We start from the raw sequence: 20,454 nt of genomic DNA on the forward strand, positions 1-20,454 counted from the left end.
CCATATTGCAAAATCATTCCCCACTCTTCAATATATATATATAATTTTCTTTAAAAAGCTTCCTTCCATTGCTTTGAAGATAGAAGACTATTTGCCAATGAGTTATTTTTTAACTTACCAACACTGCAGTCAGTATTCAGAACTCTGAGATTCCGAGTTGGTTCTCAGTACTGTGGGAAATGGGAATAGAGTTTGAAATTCCAAGAGTTCAATTAACCAAAGAACAGAAAGAGACACTATTTATATATTAAAAGGATAAAGTGTTGAAAATTTGAGGTTCTTGTTCATGAAAAGTTGCCACCTACAACTCCATTAGCCACCCTTCCCCCTCCAATTTTCTCCACTAGCTAAAGAAAAGAAAAGCCAAAAAAAGAAAAAACCCACAAAATAACCAATCTTACTTTTCTATCTCTCATTTTTTTTTTTTAATTTTGATCTCCATGCAAAAAACCTTCTCCACTTTTGCTAAATACAATTAGCCTAAGCTAAGCATCTGTCCAAGCAGCAAAAACAGGCATGTGAGGCAATGATACTGCAGACCTAAGTTGAGCTGCTGTTGGGATCCAAGAAATCTCGTTACTAGATGGATTACTGAACAACTTGGAAGTTGCTGAAGGAGGCATTGCAAACAGCATAGGCATGCTAGCTCGATCCGGGCTACCTTCTCTTGAGCTACTTAAACTTGTAACCAATGAAGAAGCATTTGACAAGTGAGTTCCGATCTTACCTGACTCTTCCACTTGTTGATTATGAATGGAGCTCAATGTATCAATTCCAGTCACATTCTCAAAGATCTGAGTTTTGAAATTATCGATAACATTCGATGCCTTTTGATCAGATTGATAGAGAGCCATTTTCCAATCTGATTCACTTTGATTGTTCTTTTGCACAGGAATCACTTCACTAAAGCTATTATGAGTTGAATGATTTGTAGCTTCATTAACCGGTCCAGCATCTTTGTTTCGCCTTGCTACTTCTCCTGAAACAAGTGTATTACTGGCCATGATTCGCTCTACATCATATCTTGTTATGTCAAAGTTGGTTACAGCATTGACCCCGCGAAATTTTATTGCTGCTACGTCATAAGCTTCTGCTGCTTCCTCTTGAGTGCCTAGAGTTTAAAGACCATCAATGACTTACTAATAGGTCTTATGATTAGTATTAGAGAACTTAAAATCAATATAGTTGCTTTTTAAAGTCAAAATCTGACTTATACTTAAAGAAACTTACTGAATGTTCCTAGATAAAGGTCCTTGTTTCCGGCGACCCTTCCGATTCGAGCTTGCCATCTTCCATGCTGATGATGTCTGAAAACAAAATTTGAACAATTTGGGGAAGATTAATTAAAGTGAAAATCTTTATATGTGTTTAGTAAATGTGAAATAGAGGACTATTGGACCTTGTTACTCCTCTGTACATAGAAGCACCCCTAGAGAATCCACTGCTTTTCCTGCTTAGAAGAAAAAGATCAAAGTCAAAAATAAGATTCTCTGGACAAAAATGGCGTGAAGCATGCAGTAGGAGACAATAAAGAAAGGCAAAAAAGAATTTTTTGACCTTCTCAAATGAGCAACATATTCTTGTCTGGTCATGTTCTTCATTTCTTCTAGTTCTTTTTGATAATTTTCCAACTGACCAAACAACAATAGCAAAATTGGCTTTTAATAAATAAATATTGCAAAAATAAAAAATCCCCTTATAATGTTGGAAACAAAAGGAATGTTAGAATAGTTACCTGGAAATTGATATGGGTAGAGGGACCCCAATATTTGAGTGCAGCTAGATCATAAGCTCTTGCAGCTTTTTCTTCCATATCATAACCCCCTGAATATATATATTTTGGATTTTCTTGATACATTATTTTTTACAATATAGCTTAAAAATATTTGATCATTTTAAGGAAATTTGCTTACCCAGATAAACTGAGGTCACCGTTGTTTAATGACATCCACAGCCAAGCCAAGCAAATAAATAAAATAAAATAAAATAAGCTTCATATTTTATTATGAGTAGAGTTTAAAATAAAAAAAAAAAGAATTAAAGAGAAATTTCCAATAGAATATGCTTTCTATAACTAACCTTGTCTTCCTTTTCTGCTTTGACCTTCCTTCTTGCAACTATTGTCCCACAAATGGGCTTCATATCTTCCTGTCCATCTATGCCTGTTTAACAAAAATTCATTGAGAAAACAAGTTTCAAGGAAAATGATAGGAAATCAAGGAACAAAAACAAAACCAACCCGAAGAATAGGTAGGAAAGAAATAGCTGAGAAAAAATAAAAATAATTACAAACAAAAGCTCTCATTACATGTAGTTCAAAAAATATATATATAAGAAGCTCATTTCGAGAAGCATAAATTAAAAAATGGATTAATGGATTAATGAAATAAAGAAATACTAATTACCTAGTAACACCTCTATATTGTGAAGTTCTTTGGCCAAATGTATCAATAGATTTCCTATGAACAGTTTGCTTCTGCTCCGCCTTATCAGGCCCTCTTTTCTTGGTTTCTATGGCAACACAGTCGGTCACAGCAGGTGAAATTTGTTGTGAACCAGTAACACAGCTTGACTGAGAGCCAGGGCTCATAGACAGGCTCAAAGATTGCAAATCCCCATATGCCATTGCACTAATAGCCCCAGATTCACCTCCACTACTGTCGCCCATGCAACTTATCATCTTTTGTTGCTCCATTGCATGTTGATTATTTGAATAATTTCTTGAAACCCAATTTCTCATTCCACTTAGAGTATCATCCCCAAGATTTTGAATCTGAACATTAGAATCTGAAACCTGATTCTCTTTGGGTTCTTCTCCAATTAACATGTCATAGCTCCTAAAATTAGTATTATTATTATAATATGGGTAGTGCTGGACCTGAATCTGATGATTCTGGTGTCTGGGGTTCTGATGAAGATGACTTAGGCAATTTTGGTGGTTGGGTTCATTATGGTTGTAATACATGCTGTCTAAGCTAAGAGGCATAGCTTCTCTATCAGTAGTTTCATAATGATGGGTGCCCATTGTTGCACCGCCAAAGAAGTCTTCCAGTTTTGGAGTTGAGGTTGTTGCCGCCAATGTTGCTTCATGTATAAAAAAACAAAATCTTTAGAAAAAAAAAAAAAACAGATAAAACCCAAAACAAAAAACTTAAGCCTAAATTAATTTATGAAGCTACCTTGAGTCTGTGACCTGGTAAGAGCTTCCATGATACAAAGAGACCCATCTGACTTTAATGGCATAACAGGTAAAGAAGAGTATAGCCCACCATTTTCGCCTTCTACAGCACAGTAACTCCCATAATTGATGTTTGATTGGAAGAAACTTGCTGGAATTGCAGTAGGCACAGAAATAGAAGAAGCAGAAGCACAAACAGAAGCAGCAGAGGTAGAAGGAATCTCCATTTTCATTTGAAGAGGCGAAAGGGAAAAACCTAACCAGTGAGTATTACTATTGTTATCATCATCATTGTTTATGGACTTCATCTTTTTTTTCTCTTGAGGAAAGCAAGTCAATGATTGAGTAAAAATAAACTAATCATAAGCAAATATATTTCTTTTTCGCTTTCTTTTTCTTGGATTTCACTAGCTGAGCTCCATTTTTTCAAACTGGGTTTCGAGTTTTTTCTTTTGTTCTTTAGTTGCAGAAATTTGGATTGGATCAAAGCTAATAACCACTCATAGCTAAAACAAAATCCAACTCTGCTGCAACTGAATCGATATTACTTTTCTTTTCTTTTTTTTTTTCCTCTCTCTCTCTCTCTCTCTCTCCCTCTCTCTGAAAAGATCTCCAATGAGAACAAAGCAAGTTCCTTTAAACTAAACAAAAAGAATGAGTTACAGCAAGCAATGCTGGGTATCCTTCCTGCATTCCATAGGGATCTGTGTTTGAGAAAGACCCCTTCTTTCTTTCTCTCTTTTGCTTTACTACCCTACGCTCCCTCCATTCTTCCTTTCTTTTTCTTTATTTATTAAGACTCCAAACCCTTCGAATGTTAAATAAAACTAAATCCTTACTAAAAATCCAAGAAAGAAAAGACCTACACCAGAGACAAAAGTATAGTAGCACTAGACACTAGTAATGCTAAGCAACCTCATTTTCTCATGTGGATAGGACTACTCAGGACATTGCAAAACCCAGCGGTTTTAACCAAGTCGCCATATTTCTTAATTGCTTTTATTTGTTCTATTTATTGAACTAGTGCTTTTCTTTTATCTGTTTAACTGTGAAGTGATATTATAGTGCTTCTTTTTATATTCATTTTGATTAAAAGCATAAATTAAATAAAGCAAGTTTAAAAGGAGATAAATAATTTTTATAATTTCTCTATATTTAAAGTATAATTATCAAAACAAAGATAAACGCATTAAATTTATTTATAAGATAAAAGATTTACTTTAAGAACATTTTCTAATAACTTTTAAATGATATATAGGGTTGTAAATTATTTACTTCTATTGTTGCCTCGGTCTGTTGGTTTTCTAATATATAAAATTTTTCATTACCGACTTGGATAATACTAAAAAGACACTAATACGAGTATGCATGCATTGGATTGACATTTTATTCCAATAAAATCAGGTACTTGGTTTTTGTTTTGTTTTAATAGACAATGGTGGTATTATTATTATAATATCTATCTATGGACCTCCAAAAGATCTGAGGGTCACAGGCAGCAAGACAAAGAGTCTATCTAGTCACTTCAAATACAATATAGCTTCTGTACTGGGCCTCCTACTTTGAAAAGCTCTCTAGGGGTTATGCTATTGCTATACGTCTGCCACCACCACCACCGCCTAACTAGGACGAGAAGAGACACGACGCCGTTTCTTCATCAATGATCTTGGAGGACTCGACGGCAAAGTGTTGGCAAGTCACACATTTTTCTTTTGACTTGCTTATACTTGTCCTATGCAAGTAATTGTCTTTGACAGAGGGTTAACCTTAACAAGTACATTATTGCTCTGAGCTTAGTTCGAATTTTTTTTGCCATTTTACATAAACTTTTGGTTATCATTTACACATTTATCTCGAAATATAAAGAATTAGAAATTTAAATCCTAACAATGTTTAAACGTGACATGACATGGGTAGCTTTGATTCAACATAAAATAACTAAACATCAACAGGTGACGTGAGATTGGTAGTTTCATTCAACATACTAAGTATAACTATATCCTTGTTTATTTTAGGAAGAGAATTGAATGGCTAAATTATGTGCCTCCAGTGTACTACAACAACTTCCATTTTCAATTCAATGCACGTTCTTGGGTTGCATGCCCTCTTTAATGAATACGATACTTTGCAATAAGTCTGTGTCTGTCTATCCAATTCCAACCAATATATATATATATATTAAAAATGGACATTTTTATACTACAGTATTATCACTTCCTTTTTTTTTTAAAAGAAAAAATTCTTTAAACTAAAGCAGTCTTAACATAGTAATGATGAGATCAAACATGGGCCAAAGTTGCAAGAAATAATTAAGACACTAAATTAATTGAATTATTGATGTGAATAATTGAAAAAAAAAAAAAAAGACTGTTTTCATTTCTTTTTGGATATGCTCTTATGGAGAATGTGGATGTAGTAGTCAACTCCATCTTCCAGACATAAAGGGAGAAGTGGGACGCTTACACACTATGGAAGAAGGAAAGCCAAAGAGGATTTTGGACATGCAAGCTATTTAGCTAGCTCTTTGAATTAATTAATTAAATTAAATGAAAAAAAAAAAGAAAGTGGGTATGGCTACAAAGTGATATTTAGTTCATTGCAAGGGGCCATCCATGGATGACTCAAAGTTAATATTCTTGGAATGATAGATGTGAAGGGCCCTTAAGGAACATGCTTTTTGTGAGATATACATTTTATATTTGTACTAACTTATCATTAAAGGGTAATGAGACTGAAAAAGCACTTTGCTAAAACCACTTTAGGTTTTTAATTCCTTCAAGACAAAATTTGAAGCCAAAAATATTAAAAGATGTCCAAATTAAAGATCTTTGCAGGGATTGCGTTTTTGTCTGTCTGAGTTGCTGGGCCTTTCTATCCTTGCGTTGCCTAGTAACAATAAAAAAGAATGTAATAATAATAATAATAAATCATAAATTATGATTATATGTTTTCTAGAAAATATATATTACTAATCTAAGTAATGTTCCAATGAATCCAAGGTAACTCAAAGACTTAAATGCGCTCCTTTGTTTGTTCAGAATTCATATCTAATCAACAATACTTATGAAGAGCAGAGACAATGACTTGACCAAAAAAAAAAAAAAAAAAATATATATATATATATATATATATATATATAAATTCTCTCTTCCATTGATCTTGACATTTTCATCGTTTTCTATAATGCTACTATATTACACTAATAAATTCTCTCTTCCATTAATGGGTTGCATTGGGTTTGGGTTCGAGATTTGAGAAAGGAGGAAGGACCCTGATAATAATTGACCTAAAAACCAAAAACCAAGAACCCAAAACCGAAAAGAAAAACAGAAGAAGGAAAACCCATTTCAGAATAATACATAATAGATATATTTGCATGCAAAATTTTGCATGACCTAAGTTCATGGAGACAGATTTTCCAGAGGAAATGATTTGGTTTTGAAAAGAACAGTGGGGGGAAGTTTTAGGGTGGAAAATGGAGGAATATATAATAGTGAAGGGAATGTAGTGAAGAATTTCTTTTTGATTGAAGTAATGATGAATAAATCCACCCACAAAGGGCAGTTGGGGCCAATGAAATTTTGCTAGAAATAGTGCATGGCCCTAACAAAAGAGCTTTGTTTATTGCCTCAGCAAAATTTGCTTTTCTTTCATTTTCAACACCCTTTTGGTGGGATGCAAGATGGGGATGCATTGGGTTGGTGCTGCCTCTTTTCTCTTCACTGTCTGCTTTTAATAGAGCCTGTCAGATTTACCCTTCCTTAGATTTGTGGTTTTGGTTCAATTGTCCTTGCTGCTAACGGACCATTTTGCCCTTTACAACACGTTTCTACACTTGAATTATCCTCTATTAGATTTGGGCTATTTTATGTCAAGAGAAAGGATTGCAGTCTATTCTGTTGGAACCAAATTGAATAGAAACCAAATAAATTGAATTTTATACGAAAAATCGAATCAAATTGAATTGTATACTAGCCTAAATTAAATAAAATTTAATTGGTTTGCTTCGATTTGATTAATTTTTAGAATTAAATCGGTTAGTTTTATGATTTTTATAAAATCGAATCGAAAATAGAAACCGAAATCAAACGATTATTTGAATCAGTTTTTCCAAAAACTACTCAGCCTTGGATAGTTTATGGTATGATATAAACATGTTGATACTGCTATTTTTATAAAAATTAGCACGTAAATTATGTATTGACTCACAGTAGTATTTCATTGCAAAGGAATACATATGATTTTTTCCTGTTTCTGTAAATATAAATAAAAAAAGGGTTAAAATTATAATTTAGTTGATTTAATGGTTTTGTGGACTATTCGTCGACAATTTGTCTTTGTAGACAAATTGGCTTCAAATTGGCAAAACTTTCTTTCTTGTTCAAGCAGTGAAGCTATCTTGAAAGATTTTTATGTCCCAAATAATAGAGCTTATCTGATTTTTATTCTCTATTAGATAAGATGGCAGTACGTAGAGCAGGGAGTCTCTCTAATAATTACTCATCTAACAATCATTCGTTCACGAACGCGAACACAATTTGATTGCTACAATTATTTATCTATAATCTACCTAGAGAAGGTATATATCTATTGCTTATTGTTATCGTACTTTCTTTTTCAACGAGAGACACTGTTTAAGGATCTTTTTAACATTAAATAATACTGAGTAGAAGCTATGTAAAATTAATTTTTAAAACAAAAAAAAAAGTATATTTAATATTTTTTCAATCATAACCATTCAAAAACTAACATTTTCCAAGTATTTGTAATGTTTATTTGAAAGGGTATTTTTAAAAAAGAAAACATATTGCAGTCTCCATATTATTGATAAGCAATAGTTTTAGACCCTTTTATTTACATTAAAACGAGTGGCAAAGAAAAGATCTCTAACCCAAAGGGGAGACCAAGAAAGCAAAGCAAACAAACCAGTCATATGACCAAATACAATTTGTTTTGGTGGCTTACAACTCAAAACCTTGCTGGCTACATGTCTTGCAAATATTGTAGCATCAGTAGCTTTTCCACCTTGAGAAGCTCTAGCTCTTTCGGCAATGGCCTCCTTGAAATCTTTGTATAATTTCCAATCGCAATTTCCCAATTTTTCTGATGTAGCTTTACCAAAATTTGATCTTATGGCACCAGGAACCACTAGCACCACATTAATTCCAAAAGGTCTTAATTCGAGTCTCAAAGTGTTAGACAAAGCATGCACAGCTGCCTTACTAGCACAATAAGACCCAGCCCAAGGGGTAGGAACCTTTCCTACTATACTTCCTACATTTACTATACTACCCCTGCCTTGTGATGCCATATAGGGCACAACATTTTGTATTAATCTTAATTGCCCTAATGTGTTAATTTCCCAAGCTTTCCTAATTGTGTCTAGTGAAAGCTCTGCCAATGGCCCTGTACTTCCTATTCCAGCATTGTTGATTAATACATCAATTCGGCCAAATTTTGATATAATAGTGTTCACACCTGATGATACACTCTCATCAGATGAAACATCGAACCCTAATGTATCCATGTCGTCTGATTTGAGGTCCAACATATCGTTGAGGCGTTGAGGAATGTCCGAAGCAATGACATGGCAATTTTTCTCAGCAAATGCCTTGCAATATTCATAACCAATGCCTCCTTTAGCACAACCGGTGATTAACACAACTTTACGGCCATCCATAATGTTTTTTTTTTTTTTTTTTTTTTTCTAATAGTTTTGCTTTTGAAAATTAGATGATTCCTGAACATATTTATAAGAATAAGAGGTTACCATTTTTAAATCCACAATAGAATAATCATTATTCTTGTTTATAGTTTGGACTATGATGTAGAATATGCTTAATTGCTTGTTGCATATTCTTGATTGGCCGGCTTATTGGAGTTTCTTAGTATATGACCTTTTGTGTACTTCTATATGGGATGTCAATTTTATCACACTTTTGTTTCTTGTTTTTTTGTTGTAACTTATGTTCCATATGTGTAAGACCAATTCTAGAAATTTTAGCTTATTTTTAAGAATATTTGATAGATTAATTAACTTGAAGAAGTGACTACATTATTATTATTATTATTATTATTATTTAAAGATATTTCAAAATTAAAAAATTTGAACTTTTATTTTTATAAAAAATAGATAAAAATTGATCATAAACTAAAATAGTTTGTATTAAATTAAATTAATTTAAAATTTAATTTTAAACAAAAATTAATTAGACATTATTAACCTTTGTTTGGATGTTGCAATAAAGAAAGTTATCATGGAAAATATCTAAAGAGAGGTGTTTTTCCTTGTTTGGAAAAAGAAAGCAAGTATTGAAGAAAGTAATGTTTCACTTATTTTTTCATTCCGACCAATATATTTTTCAATTTCAAAAAAAAAAAAAAAAATATTGGAGCAAAATGAAAATTTCCCTTATTTTAAAATTATCTAAATACTCTAAATTAATTAACAAATTTTTAACATTTCTTAAATACCATTACTTAAGCATTATTCAATTTGACGAATCAGCTTGGGGCTGAATTATCACTAGTAGTTCAAATCCTAATTGATTCTTAATGTATGTAGTTTAGTGCTAATAACAATAATTAAAATTTTCTAACAAAAAAACAATAACTAAAATCACATTTCATCGTTTAAAACTAAATGAGGGGGCATGTATAATTGTCAATTTCTAATAATAGGTAAATATAACACTTGGAGCAGTAATTTAAAAATTTTGATTAAGACAAGAGATCAATCAACATAAAATTTTTAATGAAAATAATATATTATAGATAGATAGAGTCATTAAATGAGAAAGGATTAGATAGGTATTTGGAATGGAAACAGAAAATCCAAGGAAAATCTAAAACAACAATGAAGAAATGGAGAAAATACACAAACACAAACAGGGGTCAACAGGAAAAAAGTAGATTATGGTTAGCAACCCAACCGAGAGAGACCACACCACAGAGCTGTTTTTGTGCTATGCTGTATGCATGGGATTAAAAAGGTCGTCCTTGCTTTTTCCTTTTTTAGAGATATATTATATTTTTATTTTAATTGTCACTCGCTCACTATAACAAAGTGCCTATCTATTAAAACTTCTCCTGCCATTTCCTCTGCAAATTTCTAACCTCATTACTCTCTTTAATTATACTCTCTCTCTCTCTTCTTTGATATGTCATGCAGTGATGGTCTCTCTCTCTCTCTCTCTCTCCCCTTGACATGTCTCATTCAAAAACAAGATTCTCTCCCTCTAGAGCTACTTCGGTCACTGCAACAGCTACCCATTTCTTTTTTCTTTTTAAATTGAATAAAGATTTTATTTCTTTATTCTGATGTTACTGAAGAAGGGCTGGAGACTAGTCTAAACTATAGCCCTGCCTTGCTTAAGAGAAGAAAAGAGCCATAAAACTTCTAATATATAGTGATAGATTTTGCAAAACAAATGGAGAAAGAAAAGATAAATATGGAAAATAAGCTTTAAAAAAAAAAAAACAAAATGGGCTCCAATATTCACTTATTGAAGACCAAATAAGAAAAGAAATGCCAATCACTAAAATACTCACATTCCTAGGACACCTACATTGTCTGAAAGAGAGTGCAAACAGAGAAAGTTTCTCCAGCCAAAGAAATCAATATATATATATATAATTATATGGTTGCTTGGTGGGGTTTGGATTCAGAGAAGAATCTGAACCCTTTTAACCCATATTGATTACAGGATGAGGCTTTGATTTCATGTCTCCTATAAGGTCTAATTGGATAATAAAACTGGATAGGATAGACAGATGGATTGATGATACAATTGTTACTGCTTTCTACTTTTGCTTTGTCTTCAAGATAGATCAAGGAATTAGGCCCAGAAAGTCGTTTCTTTATGGCGTTTTGGTGAATTTGTATTTTGTACTAAAAAGAAAAAAATTTTGTATTTGACTTGGAAAGAATTGACGGGTACAACCAACCAACCAAAATTAACTTGTTGAAACCTTCTTTCTTATTATTTTTAAAAAAAAAAAATGAAAATCTCAACTAAAATTAACCTTAATTAATTATCAAATGATTTTTAAACTTAATTAATGAATAAAAAATTGTGACCTTAATTAATTAACAGTTGGGAGTGGTACATAAACATATAACAGACAAATCGTCAAAAATTCTAATTAGACAATTGGATGATTAACTCATCTAATAAAAAAACAATAATATAAGAAATGATATTGGAAACAAAATTATTGAAGTACTAATGGGTTAAATCCCAACATATTGGTGATGATGTCAAAACATTAAACCCATTGTCACCAGTACAAAAACACCTAAAACTCACAACAAATTACAATAAAAAGTCCAAATACAGCTAACAACTAAACCAGTATTTAAAACCAGAATGGATAATGAATCAACAAAAAAAAAAAAAAATCAAATATGAGCCATAGTAATTAATTATTAGAATTGCCAACAACCAGCAGAGATCAAAGATTGCACTTGATTTGAAGGTGCACTTGTGTTATCTCCACCCTCCAAATAATTTTGAGGGAATACCCAACCAGCAAAAGGAGTAGATCCACCAGGATAGAAATAAGGAAGAGCATTATACGTATCCCAGTAATAAGGATAATACGAAGGATAACTGCCATAAAAACCCATATTATTTATGTAATTATCATTCTTGCCCATCATATCTGTAGATTTAGCCTTTTTAACCTCCACAACGTAACCATTGAATTGACGGTATCTTTCTTGCAATATTATATCAACAGTCTCCTCAGAGTCAAAACTAATGAACCCAAACCCTCTGGGTTTGCCAGTTAATTTGTTGTGAATCACAACCGCATCAGTGATTGTACCGAAAGAGTCAAAGAAATTCTTGAGCTCTTCCTTGGTAATGTTAGGTGGCAAACCTCCTACAAAAATTTTCTTAGTTCTAAATTCAGTAGAATTAGAATCTTCGTCATTATCTTGTTCTTGTTTAGAACGTCTCTTTGGTATTGCTGGTTTCACATCCACCTATTTATTAAGCCACAACAATCATAAGACATTACAGAGCTAATTATTGTATTTAATATAAATAAATATAAGTTAGAAAAAACATTACTAATTACTCCTAAATATTCTATAGACTTATATTCATAGACAAAGAATAAATAAATAAGAAGCACACTTCTTTTTTAGTCAAATCGAATCACGTCACAAGATAGAAGATGAAACAATTTTTCTCCCAATGTTTTAATCATAAAAAGATTTAATACAATTATTCTAATTAGACGAATTACTAGTTAGCCCTCAATTATAATTATCATTATAATCAAATACCATAAATTACATTATAAGTTGATGAGAAGGCAATTCATTGGATAGAGATTATAAATTATGTAAATTTTAGCGAATAAAATCGAACTTAAAACCTAATATAAGCCTTTGCAATTGAAGTATGCCAAAACTTGAGTCAGATTTTGATTTTCAAACTTTAATTTAATGGTTCCTCAATTTTAATTTCAGCAGTCGGGTCCAAATTAAATCCAGCTATTACAAAGTATAAATCGAAATTCTTATGAATAGAAATCAAAACCAACTAATTGTTATAATAATCATACAAAACTACATCAAACAAAACAATAATCTAACAACAATAAACCCTATTTCAAATTTACTCTTTGTTTTACTTCAATCGTTATTGATCTGCACACTTTTACAGTGTCTGTGTGTGATAAACTCCCACCAACTCCATTATTGTTTCCCTTCTCCAGCTCTTCACGTTTATTGTCTTTCTTTTGATTTTAGTACTTCTATCTTTACAATAGAAACAGTTAATTTTTATAACTCTCCTACTCTCCTCACTGTTGTTTATATAAGAAAATTTTCATCTTGCAAGCTCAAAAATGGCAGACCTTACTCCTCCCAAGAGAAGCTACAGTGATATGAGCAATGGTTCGCCAGAATATCTTAATTTGGGTTCGGATGGTTGTGACAGTCAAGATATTGCTAGTCAGGAACCAGCTTCTACTATTAATCCTATTGATTTTCACACCAGAAGGTTTTCAATTTCAATGGGTTTTGTGATCACAGTGGCTTGGTTTTGTTTTTTGTGGCTGCATCTCTTATTTGTTTTTTTTTTTTTTTTTCTTTCTACATATTCAATTTTATATATAATTGTTTTCTCAGCTCAATTACAAGCGAAGACCAAACATTGACAAAGAAAAGAAAAATTAAACAAAGATAACTACTTTATGAAAATATGGTAGAAACTGACCTTCTTGCCACGGATGAAGTGGTCGCGGTGTTGAAGGGCTTTATCAGCTGCCGAAGGATCTTCAAAAGTGACAAAGCCGAAACCTCTACTAATGCCTGTGATTTTATCCAGCACAATCAGAACCTCTTTTACTTGGCCATACTTGCCAAAATATCGTCTTAACATTTCTTCATTAACTCTCTTCACTCCTCCAACAAATAATTTTGCCTTGTTATTTGATACCATCTCCATTATGCTAACTTTGAACAAATTTTTAGTTTAGATAGTCAAATAGATATCAATTTTTCTATTTCTACACTCTCTCAATGGCGAAAACAAAGTAATTAAGCATTAAAGAAGAAATAATAGGCGTACTATCTTTTAATGTGAATTGAAAGAGTTATAAGAGAACTATAATTTCCCCTTTTTAACTTTTATATCCACACTATTAAGATGCAGAGAGATACTAGGAATTAGAGCTTAATTAGGATTCTCCAAACCAATGTGGCATTGGAATAATAATTGCGGCTTGCAATCTAAATCAGATTATAGTTTACCAAAATAAATAAAAAAAAAAATACATATTCCTTTTCTCTATACAAACATAATCCCTCTATGGCTAAGGCTGGTATTATTTTAGACTTGTGTGATATTTGACTGTAATTTACATAGCAGCTATGGAGATTGGAGAACCACTTACCAACAAAAGCATCCAAAGTGCCTCTAAAGCGCAACAATAGCCATTTCCTGCAAATTTTCAGAAAAAAAAAAAACTATTTTGCTCAAATAATTATCGTTCTTTCCAAAACTAACTGTTTGTTAATTAAAAATAGACTATTGGTAATAAAAAAATTAAACCTGGTTTTGGTCCCAAAGATCCTTAACTCATGACAGGTTCACCAGTGGCCCTGAAAATTGTAACATCACCGAGGATTTCGCCGATATTTGAACCGAAATCAGAAACGGAGGCTCGCATTAGGAGACGTGATGTGGTGTTAGTGAGAGAGAAAGCATTTGTTGATTTTGGGAAGTGTCCAGTAGGGAGAGAGGGAAATTGGGAGATCTTAGAGAGGAAAAACAGAGAGGTGAAAGAGGTCGCAGAGATTTTGTGGATACCATGGTCATGGTCATGGCCATGCTGTTTTACTTTCTTCTTCAAAAGAGCTTTCATTCTCTGCGCTTCTTTCTTCTCCCTTACATTATTCAATTATGTGTGATATTTGTGTGACACGTTTCTGTTTGTAATAACGTTGTCGTTTCTATTAGTCGCGGGTAGTGTGGTCTTTCGAACGGCAGGCTGCGTACTTGTGCAGTCAATAGCAAAAGTATTGCCATTTTTTTCGTTTTACAATGATCACTCTTAGAAAAATATATTTCTTATACATATATATTTTTTGCATTTGTCGGATAAAATTAGCTAATTTTTTAAGCTTCATCCGTAAAAATTCATAATTTTAATAGCAGTTAATTTTCCGTGTGTCAGCTTTTATTTATCCGTTAGTTGTACAAGATATTTTATTAACTCTTAAATTTTATAATTTTAATAATAAAATTAATTATTTTAATAGTTATTAATCATCCTTATCATAATTGATTTATTTTATCTCTTAGATATCCCACCAACTGTAAGCTGCTTATCAATGTATCAAGATAAAAATTTAAAAAAATTTAACACATATCTAACCTATTTTAAATCAAAATATTATATTGTAAAAATAATTATCATAGTTTTCAAATCAATTAAAAATAAACAAACTGGTTATATAAAAATCATATCTTGCTTGGACCAGGTACATCTATATTATTTTAATGGTCTACAAACTTAACTAATATCTACTCGCTTTTGGAAGGCAAAAAACTAGTTCAAATAGAGAAAAATTTGTGTTGTGAATGATTGAACGCATGACCTTAGTCACAGTTAATCAACTCCGCAAACTAATCAACCACTAAACTATCCATTCAAGTTAAATAGCATTTGCCACTGAACTACCCATTCAAATTAAATTTAAGGATGTTTTTAATTAGGATCAAACTAATCAAAAATATTTATTGCACAAGAAAATAATACCCAAAATTTTTTCAACAAAACCGGCAATTTTTGTTGAAGTTACAATTACAAAATCCTTGCATTGATGCTGCTTTCCCATCTCTGTTCGGTATTATCTGTGAAGGAACCTATTCAATTTTCATGACATTTTGGTGATTTCCTTTCTTTCTCTCTCTCTCTCTTTTTTTTTTTTAAGGGATGTGTACTTAAAAAAAAAAACAGAAACGTAACTGACTTGGAAAATTTGTTGAACTCAATTTTTTTTTCTTAAATATCAACCAACTTGGAGCCCAATTTGTATTTCTATACAGGAGAAAGATTTATAAATTCAATTAATTAAGAGCACGAATTGCTATAGAAATATATAAAAACAAGCAACTGTCAGATACAGTAAGTATGATGTGTATTCAAAGACACTCATAGAAATTTGGAATATCTATTAGAAGATTTTAGATTCAAATCGGACCGAAAATCAGATGAAGAGATTTATGTTACGAGTAAATAAATGTAGGAAACAGAAAAATTGAACTACACAACAAATTATAAACACCAAGTAAAAGGCTAGTATTTCATATATACAGACCGCAATCCTTCTATACAGAGTATAGTTTAGACTTGTGTTTAACTGGGGCCCTGGACTATAATTTACCTGTCAAAAGAACTAAAGAAGTCTCACCAGTTTGAGATGGACGCATAATTGCATATTTTTTAGTGCAACCAGCGAATAACCCTATTTTTAAGGATTACCTCCCACCAAACCAGAACTTCATGCAATTGGAACCTTGCAGCAGATATTAAAGACATCATCCAAGGGAGCATGATCGCCAGTACCTTCATCTTTCCTGGCATATAGTAACTGCTTTCCTTTGAAGACGAACATTCCACCCTATAAAAAATAAAGCAAAACTTGATACAAGAATAACAGGGTAAAAAAGCTTTAAATTGAACTTAGTTGTTAATGAAAAGCTTAACCTTTGCTTTGTAAACAGCTTGCCATCTTGAGTACAAATGAACCTTACCCAATAAGCTTAGACTTCTTTATTTATCAATTTAAGACAAACTCAACCACACTCATGCTTTGACTACATAGGCTTGTCAACAAGCCTGATAAAGGAACTATAGATTATGCATTCTTTAGCAATTTATCTGAATAAATTTCATTTTTCTAAAGAATTGCTTATAAATATTTCTATAAAGTAACATGAATGAAGTAGACCTGTTGCAGTACACCACTCCTATCATCAGGGGTGGCTTCAATGGTGTAGTTCTTGACAGCTTTTTGAAGAGCATCAAATCTGGAGAACACCTTAGCCTGTTCCAAACACGTGGTTGCATGCCAAGTGCAAATAAGCACCTAAAAGGGAAATAGAAGGAGACATGTGTTCCAGAAATCAAGGAAAGAAATGTTTACACTGGCTGGATTGAAGAATGTACGTCCAAAGCCATAGTATAACCCCAAGACATCATAGGCCTGAACCAACATGAGTGCTCTTCAGTGTACACAATCATTTAATAGAGATACATGATAAATGTTATAACAACATGAGCACATTACCTTACGATCAGGATCTGCATAAAGGCAATCCATTGGAAATGGTAACTGATAATACATCATCCATGAAAAACTAATGAGAAAACAAGAATAACAGGTAAAAGAAAAAATAGGCTCATCTCTTTGCTAGAATTGCAGCCTGAATATTCTTCACTCCTAGCCTCAAGACAAAAGAAAATGATAATTTTTTGGACATTGATGATAGGAAAATTGAAGAATCTCCATTCTTGAGAAAGAATGTTGACAACTTCAGTTTAGGAAGCAAAACAAACTAAATGGAAAATAAATCTAAATGCAAACTTAAAATTTAAGAATGAACTGAGAACAGTTTTCCGTGGAAACTATTGACATTGTTGTGGTATAAGCTGAATAATTGAAATGTACAGATTGCAAACCTGACTCAGACACTGTTTCTAGTTTCTACCAGCTAAAAATGCAACCATTTAAATGGAAAACATGATTGTGGTAGTAGCCGGATATTTGAATCTTACAAACATGTTTCCACAAACGCAAATTAACAACTAAACAACACTCCCAACCGTTTTTCATAAACTCAAATTAATAGCTAAACAACACTCTCCAACTGCTTTTCCCAATCAAAACATCAAATGATGCTGCCAAACAACTTCTAAATCGTCAAAACCACTCCAAATGAAACTTTTTCATGGTATATTAGAGAGAAATAAAGAATACCCGGTCTGCAAGAATGCGAGCTTTATTAGGCGCACCAACACCAATTGCAATTAATTTGACACCAGCTGATTCAAATTTTGATTTTGATTCTTTCAATACTGAAGCAAGTTCCCAACTTAGCCAAAACCAAACAAAATAACACTTTCAAGATTGAGTCACAAAAGCAACATTCAGATTATAGCTTTAAACAAGCAGAGACGGAGATTTCACTTACCAGCAAGGGCAACCAAAATGCCTCAAAAGCGCAACAACAGCTATCCCCTGTAAATTTTCAAGAATTAATTTTAAAAAAATCACTATTATGTTCAAATAATTACCATAATTTCAAGAATTTTGTTTATTAGTTAAGAATAAACAGTTCGATAATAAAAATTTATATTACCTCGTTTTGGTCCCACAGATCCTTGATCATGACGGGCTCACCGGCAGCGGTGAAAATGGTAACATCACCGAGGCTTTCTCCGATATATGAACCAAAATCGGAAGCGGAAGCTCGCAATACGAGACGCGATTTGGTGGTATTAAAAGCGGTAGTGAGAGTGGAAGCATTTGTTGATTTTGGAGAGTAAACAGTGGGGTGAGAGGGATATTGGGAAGGGAATTTGGGAGTTTTTAGAAAGGGAAAAGAAGAAGGCGAAAGAGCTCGCAGAGGTTTTGTGGATATCACGGCCACGATGGCCATGCTGTCTTACTTCTTCAAATTAGCTTTCAGTCTCTCAGCTTCTTTCTTGTTCCTTCTTCTATTACTCAGTGACGTGCGTGATAATTGTGTGGCGGGAGTAATTCCTGGAGGAAATATTCGCATTTTGACTCGCGGGTTCATAAACGACACGTTTCGTTTTTGTAATATCATTCACAATGACTGTCGTTTCTCTCAACCACGACTCCAGTGGCGGTCTTTGAACGATAGGTTGTCTAGCTAGTGGTCTTCCTGCCATACGTTGTCTGGTTGTCGCTAGGGGTAGGAAACGTATTGCCAGTGGTGTTAACGGTTTGGTTTGATTTGGATTAAAGAATGGTATAAACTAAATTAATAGTGGTTTATAAAAATAAACTAAACCAAAGTGGTTGAGCTCAATTTGATTCAATTGCTGGTTTGAAAATAATTTGAAAAAGTACACATTTTTAAGGGAAAAAAAAATAATTAAGAGGATATTCAAATGGTATAAGTACCAAAAAAAAAAAAATCATTTTAGTTTATAGGAGAAAGCCCCATACTTTAATTAAGAACATAGACAATTAATTATTGAAATATAAAGAGATAAAATGTGGCATTTTGTTCAATTGATTTATAGAGTTGGTAGTTCATTTCGCCTAATACCTAGATTATAAGTATTTCATAAAAATTTTAATCAGCAACTGAATTCTAATCAGTTGTTGATCACATTAGCTACCTTGTGGAATTTTTTTTTTCACCCTATAAATCATTTGTATTTATATTATATTATACTTCATTGACCTTAGAAAAATAATTACTAATATCATTTTATTTATAGTTTATTTAAAATTTAATTAATGTTATTTTATTTATATAACATATTAACAACCATTATTAGCTGGTATAATAGTTAAATTAAGCAAGTCCAAAGTGATTAAACATCATTCATAAAAATGTGCATGTAATTGAAATTTTTTCAATTTTACTTCCATAATTGTTTCTAAAAATTATGATTATCGATTCACTTTCAATGTCTAAAAATTTCTCAAATTAGACTAGTAGTTAATACTATATATACCTTTAGTTTAGTAAATGTAAACTCGTCGAAATATTTTATAAGGTAAGATATCATAGTTTTACATAAGGTAATATATCATATATAATTTTACATAATAGCAAGTCATAATTAGGCAGGCTATAACATGACATACAATACAAAATTTGTTGTCTTAATAATTCACAATTAATTTATTCAAAATCAAAACAATTATATGTCAATTTGATATGACAGATAAGAATGTGGAAAAATTACTAGAAATTGAAACGAAAAATGCAAGATAATTCAAAAATACTATTTTTATGTAATTTTTCGAATTATAGCTCTGCAACCTTCTAATTATTATGAGACTGAATTCCTTTCCAATATCTAAAACATTGATATTTCTTTTTCAAAAGAAACATTGACATCATTTATTAAACACTTTTTTTGTAATATATTTTTTTTTCATATTGATTTTGGATTTTTTTTTTCATATATGCCCTTGTTAATGGTATTTTATTTTGAAAAAAAGAGAAAATAATTAATGAATTTTTCTTTGGAGAAGAAAAATAATTAATGAATTTGAAACTAGCTTAATTCTTGATATTTTGATTCTATTGAACATGTGCCTAATCTAAATAAACTAATTTGCAAAATAAATCCAAACTACAAAATAAAGCACGAAATAGAAATAGTTAATTAATTAAATTTTACAAAATAGCAATTTTAATTTAAATGTTAGAGCATAGTTAACTTCTATTTGTATTTTTCTTTTAACATTAAATTCTACTTTTTATTTTTATTTTTTTTTTTTACTTCAATTGCAATCTACATTACACAAAACAAGTTAAAACAATTTGTAATAAAATAGAAAGAAATATTACAATAAGAGTATTTGAGAATTGCCACCACACTACATTTTGTCGGAAAAAGGGGAAAAGAGTTAAGTACTAAAGTACAACGAAGATTAAATATAAAAAAACATCACTCGATCTCTAGTACTTGAGAATTAATAGGCTTTTATTGGAATTATTCTTTTGTACGTTTTTACTTGATTTTTGGAAAATTCCAAACTG

The 20,454-nt window shown here is 31.8% G+C and overlaps 4 protein-coding genes across 8 annotated transcripts; all 4 read right to left on the reverse strand.

Moving 5' to 3' along the window:
• Window positions 1–212: 212 nt before the first annotated feature.
• On the reverse strand, window positions 213–4,136 carry LOC105639879 (AP2-like ethylene-responsive transcription factor ANT). 2 transcript variants are annotated; one of them, XM_012224059.3, is made up of 9 exons: window positions 3,180–4,136; window positions 2,406–3,084; window positions 2,080–2,162; window positions 1,914–1,922; window positions 1,736–1,824; window positions 1,558–1,631; window positions 1,400–1,450; window positions 1,231–1,307; window positions 213–1,111 (listed from the first exon to the last, which is right to left on the reverse strand). In XM_012224059.3, exons 1-9 carry the CDS (start codon window positions 3,484–3,486, stop codon window positions 486–488), a joined length of 1,995 nt encoding a protein of 664 aa, XP_012079449.1. In that variant the 5' UTR covers window positions 3,487–4,136; the 3' UTR covers window positions 213–485. The 2 variants fall into 2 exon arrangements, with proteins under 2 accessions (XP_012079449.1, XP_089575780.1); XM_089719654.1 differs by lacking the exon at window positions 1,914–1,922.
• Window positions 4,137–8,018: 3,882 nt separating this feature from the next.
• On the reverse strand, window positions 8,019–8,858 carry LOC105639878 (short-chain dehydrogenase ptmH). Its single transcript, XM_012224058.3, has one exon. The coding sequence runs from the start codon at window positions 8,856–8,858 to the stop codon at window positions 8,019–8,021; it is 840 nt and encodes a 279-aa protein (XP_012079448.2).
• Window positions 8,859–11,349: 2,491 nt separating this feature from the next.
• On the reverse strand, window positions 11,350–14,614 carry LOC105639877 (RNA-binding protein 1). Of its 2 annotated transcripts, none has more exons than XM_012224057.4 (4): window positions 14,248–14,614; window positions 14,090–14,136; window positions 13,411–13,649; window positions 11,350–12,167 (listed from the first exon to the last, which is right to left on the reverse strand). In XM_012224057.4, the coding sequence occupies exons 3-4, from the start codon at window positions 13,639–13,641 to the stop codon at window positions 11,607–11,609; spliced, it is 792 nt and encodes a 263-aa protein (XP_012079447.1). In that variant the 5' UTR covers window positions 13,642–13,649; window positions 14,090–14,136; window positions 14,248–14,614; the 3' UTR covers window positions 11,350–11,606. The 2 variants fall into 2 exon arrangements, with proteins under 2 accessions (XP_012079447.1, XP_037497989.1); XM_037642061.2 differs by having other exon boundaries at window positions 14,090–14,162.
• A 1,345-nt stretch (window positions 14,615–15,959) lies between these two features.
• On the reverse strand, window positions 15,960–18,465 carry LOC105639874 (Thioredoxin superfamily protein). Of its 3 annotated transcripts, XM_012224055.4 has the most exons (8): window positions 18,064–18,464; window positions 17,896–17,942; window positions 17,682–17,796; window positions 16,992–17,036; window positions 16,848–16,907; window positions 16,653–16,748; window positions 16,184–16,322; window positions 15,960–16,085 (listed from the first exon to the last, which is right to left on the reverse strand). In XM_012224055.4, the coding sequence occupies exons 1-7, from the start codon at window positions 18,361–18,363 to the stop codon at window positions 16,203–16,205; spliced, it is 783 nt and encodes a 260-aa protein (XP_012079445.1). In that variant the 5' UTR covers window positions 18,364–18,464; the 3' UTR covers window positions 15,960–16,085; window positions 16,184–16,202. The 3 variants fall into 3 exon arrangements, with proteins under 3 accessions (XP_012079445.1, XP_012079444.1, XP_012079446.1); XM_012224054.4 differs by having other exon boundaries at window positions 15,960–16,322; window positions 18,064–18,463; XM_012224056.4 differs by lacking the exon at window positions 16,992–17,036 and having other exon boundaries at window positions 15,960–16,322; window positions 18,064–18,465.
• Window positions 18,466–20,454: the final 1,989 nt, after the last annotated feature.

This window comes from Jatropha curcas, chromosome 3 (genome assembly GCF_041381405.1).
Source record: "Jatropha curcas cultivar XTBG-Jc1 chromosome 3, XTBG_Jcur_1.0, whole genome shotgun sequence".
Lineage (NCBI taxonomy): Eukaryota > Viridiplantae > Streptophyta > Magnoliopsida > Malpighiales > Euphorbiaceae > Jatropha > Jatropha curcas.